Source organism: Melitaea cinxia, chromosome 18 (assembly GCF_905220565.1).
Source record: "Melitaea cinxia chromosome 18, ilMelCinx1.1, whole genome shotgun sequence".
NCBI classification, from domain to species: domain Eukaryota; kingdom Metazoa; phylum Arthropoda; class Insecta; order Lepidoptera; family Nymphalidae; genus Melitaea; species Melitaea cinxia.
Window position 1 is genome coordinate 7,257,722 of NC_059411.1, and position 11,212 is coordinate 7,268,933.

At 45.4% G+C, this 11,212-nt stretch overlaps 1 protein-coding gene across 1 annotated transcript; it reads right to left on the minus strand.

The window, feature by feature from the left end:
• Positions 1-9,942: 9,942 nt before the first annotated feature.
• Positions 9,943-10,908, minus strand: LOC123662495. Its single transcript, XM_045597338.1, has one exon. It carries the CDS (start codon positions 10,906-10,908, stop codon positions 9,943-9,945), a length of 966 nt encoding a protein of 321 aa, XP_045453294.1.
• Between the last annotated feature and the right edge of the window lie 304 nt (positions 10,909-11,212).

Sequence of the window (11,212 nt, forward strand, 5' to 3'; positions counted from 1 at the left end):
CATATTAGTCAAAATCAAAATCATATAGGTAATCATATAATAATATCAACAATTCGTCATTTTACAAACTAAAATTATTAAGACATTATTATTTTTAAAAGTGAAGTTACTACTGATCGTAATGTAGATTCTACAGAGAAGAATCGGCAAAGAAATCCGCAGTTACTCTTTTGAATTTTTTATATATAACTAGGTTGGCAAACAAGCGTACGACTCACCTGATGGTAAGTGATTACCGAAACCTAAATAGACGTCTACAACACCAGAAGTATTGCAAGCACGTTGCCGACCGTACATCCAATTCCCCCCAGGAGCTCTGGTCACCTTACTCACCAACAGGAACACAACACTGCTTGAAAACTGTATTATTTAGCTGTGATCTTCTGCAAGGTTCAGGTACTACCCAAATCGGGCTGCTCCCTGACAAAATAAAAAAAACAGCTTATTTCATCAAGTGGTTCTCGCGTTATTTTGCTTATCATCCAATCATCCAAAATTGTGACTTTCAAAGTTATATTTTTTATCGATTCTTTTTACTATAACATAATTAAAAATAAAGTAACTTTAAATGATATTTAATTTATAGTGTGATGCTATATTGAAACAATTTTTTTCAGATTTTGTTGCGGTTTATTCAGTATAAGAGGACAGTCCTCCCGTGACCGTGGTTGCTGTAAAGTAAAAAAGTTGTTTCATTATAATGAATGAAATTCGCGTAATTCGTAAACATTAGAAAATAATAATCAGTCAGTCAGTCACCTCAGCCTATTTCAGTCAACTGTTAGACATAGGCCTCTCCAAGTTCGCGCCAAACATCCCGATTTTCCGCAATCCTCATCCAGCCTACACCGGCAATCTTACGTAGATCGTCGGTCTAATGGGCCGGAGGACGTCCCACACACTGCGTTTGCCAAGACGCGGTCTCCACTCCAGGACCCGTCTGCTCCAACGACCACCGGTCCTGCGGCACAGAATCAATAATCCTTATTATTATTATTATTATTATTTATTTCAGATTTACATCCATTAAATTGTTAATAACTTATGAAAACTTAGAAACTAATGTTAGTACGACACACTGTAACACAATTTGGTTTTCTATGAAAATGCTTCCATAGATACATCAGTGGCGAGTCCCACCGGTCTACAAACACATTCAGCATTCCGCTGGAGGAGCCGCGGAGGCGGGCTAATATGGAGGCGCACCATTTTTTCATAACAGCATAAAAGTCATCCGTACGCGCCTCCGCAAACATGCCTGAGCCACTGCACTGCTGCGGCAGCCCCATCAGAACCCTGATTGCGTTGTTATAGTGCACTCGTAGATACCCGTAAGTATGCCCGCTGCGTGTGGTCAGCCAAAAACTGTAGTACTAACTATAGTTTGATGTGTCTGTGTTTTGTATAAAATTGTGTATTTTTATGTTTTTTGTTAATATGATAAAAATATTGTATTATTCCAGTTCAAACGTATGACTAATTTACTTCTTTTAATAAATTGAAAAAAATTATCAACTCAATTTATTTTCTGCGTGATCTCGCTTTCCTGTTTTCTGGCGACAACCAATTAACAACCAATCAGAATCGAGTACGGCGGGGAGTGTTGCTAGTATTTTTCGATAAAAAATCGGAAAACGTTCGACAGGACACCATACGATTACCAGAATCCAACACAAGTCAACTCATTGTATTATTTATTATTTGATCATAACAAATAAAAAAGTCAGTTGCGAAACGTGCAGTTTGATGAGCATAGTATTTTATATCATATTAATACATTGTTATGAAAATATAGAGGTTTAAGAGTAAGCACTTCCGTATTTTTCATTTTGTGAGAGTAAAACATAGCATTTTAAGTCGGCCTTAAATCCCACGAGATTTTTCATAATTTTCACTTAAAAGCTTCATATTAATTTCGAATCGAGTTTCCTCTTTGGTCAATCTATTTTAGAAGGAAACTCACTTTTATTAAATATCCGTTTAAAAATAATTGCCCGAAGAGAGCCCTCCAGCTTATCCTTATACTCAGCCGTAAGAGAGTGTAAGTTGGTCAGGTAATTAATTCTAAAATTATTCTGTTGAATTTAACTTTTACTCAGATTTGCTACATGTTGATAATTAAATAAGTACAATAAAGTTAAAGTGGCTACATTGAGAGCTGATTATTTTTTACATAGGTATAGGGAGGCCTAGACGATATGTCTTACGATTTCTATATTATATTTTTAAGAAGAATAAAATACCTTAATCTTGTTTTTCAAATAATTTAATGATAAGATCAACATGAAACATTAAAATTAAATCTCATTGTATATTTATTTTTATATGACATTAAGCCTTCTGACCATAGTCTTATCAATAACCAATGTTCTTCTTTTTTGCCATTACCATGTTTGGTAACTGACGATATGACGCTATCTTAATTAAGAAATATCAATAAATAAATACTACGACTACTTGTTAAATAAATTTATATTATATAGTTTAAATTTAAGGAAAAAAAATCTTTAATGTTGTATAAAGCTTAATTTAAAAGCTCAGATTGAAAATTTCGAGAAATGGTTAGAAGTTTTCGATTACCAGAAGAGCTAAGTAAGATTAATTGAACGATATGCAAAATAATCCGGGTATTGAGTTAATTTACAATATGCAAGCGTTTTCAAAGGGGATTTACACGTCCATTCAACCTATAGTTAGGAGACAATTAGGTGAAGGTATGCGTTGTAATTGTCAGATAGGATTCGAATATGAGACTATTGAGGCATTGTCGATATACATATGTATGAGTCAGTGTAGATTCATTTTACGTGAAATTTAAACACTAACTAAGGAATTGTAATCGTAGATTATTGACGAAATATAACTTAAAAAAAAAAAAAAAAAAAAAAAAAAACGATTGATTAGAATAGACCATTAAATTTGTCATTGTAAAAGACTGTTAGTTTTACATATTTCACCATGGAAGCTCAGAATAGGAATAAGAGGGATTATTTTAGCGTCAGACGCGAAATTGAGATAGTTGTTTTATTTCCAAGCTCGCACAAACCTGTGGTAGGCATTTGCGTATACGTAGTTATTATGGATGGTAACGTTATGTTTTGTTTATCTATTTCTATTCTTTATTGAACACCACAAACACATTTTAAAGCAAAATTTAAAGTCAGAAATTCATCTTTTCGTCAAGCATTTTCCATTAATATAAACCGAAAGTTTTTTTTTTTTTTTTTTATAAATAAAGTTATGTCCACAGGCTTAAAGTGCCCATGCTTTTGTTATTCCGATTTTTAGTTTTATTACTGATCGTTTACTTGTTACACTACTGCAGCTTACACTAAGAGACCTAATTATTCTATCTTAGTATCTCTAATGCAGACGTGAGTCCACCGACCAAAATTATGCTAAACTTAATTGATATCTTACATGCAAAAAGACATAGAATTATATTGCGCCTTACTTTAATTATTGTTGTCACTATTATAATAATTATTATTATCTATGTTTATATATACACTTACTTGCTATCTATAATATATGTACACTTATTGTCTACCTAACGTATATGTACACTTATGGCCTACTTGGCCTATTTACAATATACACTTAACCTATGTTATTATTAGTAATTTTTTTTTTTTTTTTTTTTTTTTTTTTTTTTTTTTTTTTTTTCTTACTCCTAAGTTTTTTCCTTACATTAAATTACAATTTATTCCTACAAATAAGGTGTGCTACAATTTTAACATTTCGAGCACACCCTCAATGACGGCGGCATCCCTGTGGTGAATCGCCATCCTGAGGCTGTGCTCGAGGATGTCTTTTTCAGAAGTTTCCGCTGCCTTCGCCACAAAGCGACAAATTGCGTCGTCACGGTCGTCGGTGTAATAGACACAGGTGTTGGTGTGCCTAGTCACCGCGACTACAGCGTGCGAGACGCTGTCGTGAATCTTGAGCCTCCTTGTCTTCGTCTGGAGGACAATGATGTCCTCATAGGTCTGGCCCTGCGCCTCATGGATGGTTAAGACGCGCGATCCCTCACCGGACCCGTATCCCTGGTCAGTCAGCAATCTCTTCTCCTCTTGCGTAAAGACCAGGTACAAGGTCCGGTCCCTTCCTACAGGAATGCGCGCGCCCGTGAGGCTCTCCACTCGCAAAGATCGGATCTTTGTGCTTGAGCTGTACACGGTCTTGTAAACCTCACTGATGGCAAAGGCGACGTCTTTGGGGTTACGATGCGTGCATGACAACTCACATGAGATGGTTGTTAACAGGGTTGGTCTGCGGTATCGCATTTCGAACAGGTTGTCCCTGTCGATGTACGGCAGCTGATTTATATCTCCAATGAGGACTACCTTCTCTGCTCCCGATAGTCGGGCGGCCATTACTATAGCTCCGAAATGGTTCATGAGGGCTTCGTCCACCGTTTGGCGTTTGATTTTTGAGCCCTCACGGAAACCATTTACCAGCACGGATGCCATAGTGCGCACCTTTTGCTTGGCCTTGTTGCCATAGCGGTGCGCCAGTTTTTCCTTTAGGTCTTTCGCCGCCTCGACTGTGGTCGTAATCACGACCTCCGTGTCCTCATCGAAGTCCCTGACTATGCGAGTTGTCTTACCGCATCCCGGTACACCGTTTATCCACTCCAGCGATGGTAGCCCCCAGGTCACGGACGGTAAACCGGCTTCCCGGTCGCCCGAGATGGTTTTCGCCATCCGCAGCATCCGGTCGCCCAGCATTACTTTCGTGCATCTGGCCACTACCACCACCGGGTCCCCTTCAGGTGTGTCGAAGGTTTGAGACTCCTCGTCACTCCCCTCAGACTCGACCGCGCTCACGAAACCTGCTGTGATGTTATATGCAGCCATATACCTACCCGACATCTTGCCCTTGAGTATTTGTCGGGTTTTGCTGTTGTATATGGCTGCTTCGGCTTCCTCGAGTTCCACCTCCAGTAGCCTTTGGTGATCGTACTGGTAGGCCTGCATGATCTTTTTGCAGGTGGCCAGGCTTACCTCGCGGTTTGCCTTTATTATGGCCAGGAACTCGATTAGGGCGTTCTCCGCATGTTGAAACGGTGTGGACGCAGGTCGAAGTCTTGGTGGTTCTACTTGTCCCATATCGGCCCTAGTTCGAGCGGCGAGTGACGCCTCCGGGTGCCTCGGACTGTCGTCTTTGGTGAACCCGCTCAGCGCCCCCGATAGTCGCTCTCCCTGTCCAGCCTTTTTGGGAGAGGGTTGATGCGGGAGCTTACCTTGTTTCGGGGAGATGGTTGCCTGGATAAAGGTCGCCAATGACATCGAGCTCGGCTTAGACTCAGGTGCGGCCCTTGCTTTGCGTTGTTCAACCTTCTGGCTCTCGATCTTTTGTTGTAGGCGCTCCGAGCCACTAGGTGCGGGTTCGCTGACAGTCGGCAATGCAGGGGATGAAGGTGTTTTGGATTTCGGTCTTAAGTAACCAAGATCCTCCCCCCTGTCTTCGTAAACAATGACCTCACTGTTCTTAGAAGCCATTAGGCAACCGTACCTATCCGATACGTTGCCTCTATCATAACCGACTCTCATCGAATCGACACTGATTCTTCCGGGGATTCCCCCGGGGATCTCGCCCAAGCGCTGTAGCCACAAGCTGGACTGCGCGAAGGCGGACGTCTCTCCCCATTCGAAAAGTGCGATCTCTTTGTTTTTCAACCGCAATAAACGATAGGTCGGGTCGCCCTCCTGCTCTTGCGCTAGCGCTGTGATTTTTGTGCGCTTTATGCTTGTCTTTTGGGTGCTACCGTTTATCAGTAAGGCGAGCCCCAGCGAAATCGCCAGCTGATTGCGTTCTTCAGAGTGACAGAAGCTTATCCCCATCCTCTCCATTTCGCTGTCCATGAATAGAGCCACGCATCTGGTCCTAATACCAACTTCTCCACTTCCGTTCACTTCACTGGGCGAGAATTGTGTCATCCTGCTCTGAGTCGGTTGCGGAGGTGCGTTTTGGTTGGCTCTATTCCTGAACAGGTTCTGCAGTGAGGAAGACATGGTCCTAGTTATTTGGCCCAGAAGGGTGCGGCCAGGAGACATCCGCGGAGCCGTGATGTTGTCCTGCTGAGTTACTTGTTGGACACGGTTTTGTTCTATTTGTGTTTGTGTGTTGTGTGTCTGAGTGTGTGTTGTAAGAACGACGGTGTTGGCATTCTGCGTAGGTGTTAAAGCCAGTGGTGGAGAAAGCGTGCTGTTCCTCTTTGCGGCTGTATTGACGGCCTTTCTCGCGAATGTGAGGAAGGACGTTCTGCTAGTCTCGCTCTCCAGGATGGTATGGAGCGATGGCTGGTCTAATTTAATCTGGAGTTTGAGTTCCAGATCCAGCCTTTCCTTACTGAACCTCGGGCAGCTCAGTATAATATGCAAAACTGTCTCCTCACAATTCGGGTCGCAGACGCACGAAGGACTGCCAGTGATGTGGAATCTGTGAAGATACGCCGCAAATCCTCCGTGGCCGGTCAGAATTTGTGTGTCGACAGATGTTGGTGCCGATTTCCTTACCAGTCTGCGAGCGGTCTTTACATCCGGTAAGAATATTTTCGTGACCGAGCCAGTCTCCGAAGAATTGTATCTGTCTTGCCACACCCTGGCAGACGCTTCCCGTATCTGCCTTTTGACATACGAGAGTGGTACTCTGTCGTAGTCAGGTGCCGTCTTTTTCGTTAAAGCCGCCCTTTTGGCTAGTTCGTCCGCTCTCTCATTGCCCGGTGTTCCAACATGGGCCCTCAACCAAAAGAACCGTACTGTCTTATTCTCCTCCCGGAGCTGTCTGATTTGACTCTTCATTTCCACGGCCAGAGGGTGAGTTACTGAGGGGCTCCTCATCAGATCTAAAGATGACCTCGAGTCGCTCAGGATGTTGATGGAGCGTGACTTTGAGGTTTTTGCCATGTCCACGGCTCTGAAGAGTGCGTACATCTCCGATTGAAAGACAGTGTTGTGCGGCTCTAACCGGAAAGTGGAGTATCTTACTTCCCTGTCTTGATCCCAGCATGTGAGGGCAGCTCCTACTTTACCCTCTATTCTGCTTCCGTCGGTAAAGATGAGAGGTCCGACGATGCTGTGTTCCTCAAGGACTTCGGGGTTCAGACTCTCTAAGCGCTCGTACTCTGTTGGCATGAGTAGAGAAGGGTGGGGGTTTTGCATTGGTCCCACCCTGCGCTCCAGTTCTCTTCCCGGTGGAAGAAGGTCCGTGCTGTAACCTTTTTTTGTCTCAAAAAGTAAGGCCGCCTCTCGAACGCGAAGGTCTAACGGGAGTAAGCCTGTGAGGACTAGTGCCGATGTAAGCGACACCGTTCTGTACGCCCTGCACATTTTCAGTGCAAATCCTCTCTGCAGGGAGTTTAGTTGCTTTCGTATCGTTAACTTCTCTGCTGCAGAGGACCATACGCTCGCTGCGTACAGAACGATGGGCTCTATTACCGCCACATATATGGTCCGTACGATCTCTCCATTCAGACCCCAAGTTACTCTCGCCGCGCGCGCAAGCTGTTTATAAATGTCCGCAGCTTTTTTGCATACGGCAGATACGTGCGCGTTGAAAGTGAGCTTCGAGTCCAAAATGAGCCCCAGCAGTTTTATTTGATCTACAAGCCTCAGTCGGGTGCCGGACATATGGATTATGGGGGTATCGTATTTCAGCTTTTTAGTGAGCACCATCGCGTTGGTCTTATGCGCGGCGAAGCTCAGTTTGTTATGTATACCCCACTCTTGTACGGCAGCTAAGGTGGTTTCGGCTGAGGTCTGTAGGTTGCCGGATTTTTGGCTGGAGAAGACGAGGACCACGTCGTCCGCAAAGGCCTGGCAATACACTCCCATATCGCTAATCTTTCTCAGCAGCGAATCCAGTATGAGGTTCCAAAAGGTTGGCCCGCCAATGGATCCTTGGACGCAACCCTTCGTGGTCTCCTTCTCACTGGTCGCTCTGGCGTAGTTAACAATGACCTTTCGATCCTGGAGGTATGAGGCGACCATAGTAAATAGGTTTCTCGGGCAATGCTTGTCCACCAGCTGTTTTTTGAGAGCCGGCCACCATGCATTATCGAAAGCGCCCTCTATGTCAAGCGATACCAGAAGTACTATCTTCTTAGAGTCCATTTCCTGCCTGATATGCTTGACGAGATCGTAGAGGGCGTCTTCCGTTCCCCTCTGTGGCATGAATCCGTACTGGCTTCGGTGCAGCGTAGGGAAGAGCCTCCACTGAAGTCTACCTACCATCATTTTCTCAACTGTCTTTCCTAGGATCGACAGGAGTCCGATAGGTCTATAGGACTTCGGGTGAGTATAGTCCTCTTTGGCTGGTTTGCGGAGGATGCATACGTGGGCGACCTTCCACTGCTTGGGGAAGTAGGATAGCGATAGGCATTTGTTCGCCAAAGCTAGGAATAACTCCCTGTCGCAGTTTATTGCCGCCGCGCATATATCCGACGTCAACCCGTCTGGGCCTGGAGCTTTTTTGGGATTTTGGCTCAAAAGAACCTGTTCCAGCTCCGCGGCCGTAAACGGCGGGTCGTCGTCGGACAGATCTTCTAACTCCGCGGGAGTTTTGCTTTCTACGGCTTCTCGGATCTGTTTGTGATAGATGGTCTCGGTGTCTACAGAGTCGTCTGGGTAGAACGTTTTGGCCAGAAGTTTTGCCGACTGTTCTGGTGACAGCGTTTCGCCGGATTCGTTTCTTAGCAGTACGTCCTCGTGCCTACGAGAGGTCTTTCTGATAACTCTGTAGATACCGTCCCATACGCTTTCACGGTCCTGTGCCGTACAGAACTCCTTCCAGCTCCGAGTGGCTGCTTCGTCTGCTGCCTTTTTGTATTTCTCCTTGGCCCGTACGTACTCTTCGATGACGCCAGGCCTTCTGCAGGGTGCAGCGTTCCTTATGCGACGTTTGGCTCTTAATTGCTCCCTTTTCAGGGAGTCTAGCTCAGACGACCACCAGGGTGGTCGGGGGTCGCCTTTCCACGGTTTTATCCTCGGAATGGTCCTCTCACATGTGCGGTGAATAATCGTGACATATTTTGCGATCATTCCCTCCAGCTCATCCTTGTTCGAGACTTTATGGACGGCACTCAGAGTGACGCTTTCTTCTGCGAGGCTGGATGTTAGGGTCGCGGTGAAATCGGTCCATCTCGCTTTTTTAGTGTTGTATCTGCGCGTCGAGATTGGGACCAATGGTTTTAAGTGCCCCTCAGTGCGCAGTCTAAACGTTATGGCGTTGTGATCAGATGTGATCAGATTTCGTTCCACTTGCCAGGTTTCCAGTCTCGCGAGAAGTGACTGACTGGTTAGGGTCAAGTCCACGCAGCTCGAGTATAACCTGTCTCCTCTGTATGTCTCGAACGTGGGTACATCCCCATTATTATGAATGTGGAGGTCCATTTCAGTGATAAATCCGTGGAGTTGTGCTCCTCGCTGGTCTTCGGAGCTGCTGCCCCACCAGTGACTCCAGGCGTTGACGTCACCGGCCACTATGTGATGGTGTGTGGGAAACTTCGCGGTAGCCGTTCTCACCTGTTTGAGATATGGTTCTATATCTTGGTCCCTTGGTTCGAAGTAGACGGACAGTATGCCAAGCTCGAGTCGGCCGGCCTTTACGAAGACGGCGGCCACGTTCTCGGTGACAATTTGGGGATCATGAATGACTTCCACGTTGTCACCGAACACGATAATCGCCGCCTTTACTGGTTTCTGGCGGCCCAGGGTGCACTGAATGATCTTCGTGCCTGGGTATTGTCTCATTTCGCCTGTTCTACCGGTATACGGTTCTTGTACTAGGGCGAAAGAGATCCCCTTTTTCTGGGCCACCTGAAGTAGTTCACTAGTTGCCAACTTTGAGCGCTGCAGGTTTGCTTGTATAAAGCGCAAAGCGCATCCTGCACCGTCCGCCTCTTTGTTAGGGACCAAAACTTTGGCTCCCGGGTCGCCCTTAGCAATATTGCACCCGTGATCTCGCTATATTATCCCATTTTATTCGTTCTGGGCACTCCGCGCTGTATGCAGTGTGTCCCAGGTCATGACCAGATCTTTTGGCTCTGAGACAGTTTATACACTGGGGCAGGTCACTCTTCGCTTTCGAGGGGCAGTTCCCCCCCGTGTGTTCACCAGCGCAGTAATTGCAGGCGTCTTTGTCCTGTTTGCAGAGTGCTTTGGTATGTCCGAATCCAAGGCACCTCATGCACTGGATGAGGGGGGACTGATCCTCGACTGCGCATCTACCGAATCCTATATATATCTTGCCCCTGTCTATAAACTTTTTCCAGAGTACCGGGGAAAGCTCGATCACAGGGTGGCACTCGTGGGGGTTTCGGGCGCGCTTCCTAAACCGCACCTTCATTTTAAGTGCCTTCTCGTCTACTCCTTCGAGGATGTGGCCATTTTGGGCCTTGATGAGGTCTACTATCTCCTCGTTGGTGTAACTTGAAAGCACTCCCCGCACGCAAACCAGGGGGTCCTGGTTTGTGGGCTCCCGCACCGTCAAGTCTGCGTTCTTTTGGACTTGACCCCTTATTTTGACCATATCCTCTTTTGAGGCGCACCTCACTACAATTTTTTGGTCGCGAGCTTTCCGGACCCTTTCCATCCTTGCCCCGGACTTCGTTAGGTCAAGCGAGTCTTTGATTTTGTTTAGTACTTGCTCGCCAGTTTCCTGCGGGTTCCGGGACGAGATGATGAGAGTGTGGTTGGGTCTTTGCTCCGCACTCTCTTGTTTGGGTCGAGCTGCGACCTGGGCGTAGGTAGTCGGCGCCCGAGGAGCCAGTTTGGTGACGCCTTCTTTAATTGTATTGAGGGTCTCTTTGACTTCCCGAATCGCCATCTCTGTCTCCAGTGACGGTTTCTTTGGGGAGGTCGTGATCTTGTTCGAGTCCCTCAAGGTGCGCACCTCCGAGGACATGATCTCCACTTTTTCGTTAAGCGTTTCGAATAAAGGGGTCAGATCCAGTTCTGGGTGTGTTTGGGGATTGGATAGTTGAATGTTGAACCGAAAATGAATGAATGAAACCGAAAGTTTAATCCCAGACACTTTCCAAAATAGGTTCTAGAAAAGAGAACTGAACTTAACCTTCAATAATTTCGTGTAGGGTATTGTAAAATAGAACAAAAATCTTTATATGAGAGCCAAACCTTGAGTTTTAGTTTATTCTTTATTTTATTTAGATGACTACCCTCCATTGTAAACGTGATTTCATCTTCACAAA

Coding starts and splice junctions, on each gene's coding strand:
- LOC123662495 (XM_045597338.1), bottom strand. CDS start 10,908: ATGTCCTCGGAGGTGCGCACCTTGAGGGACTCGAACAAGATCACGACC.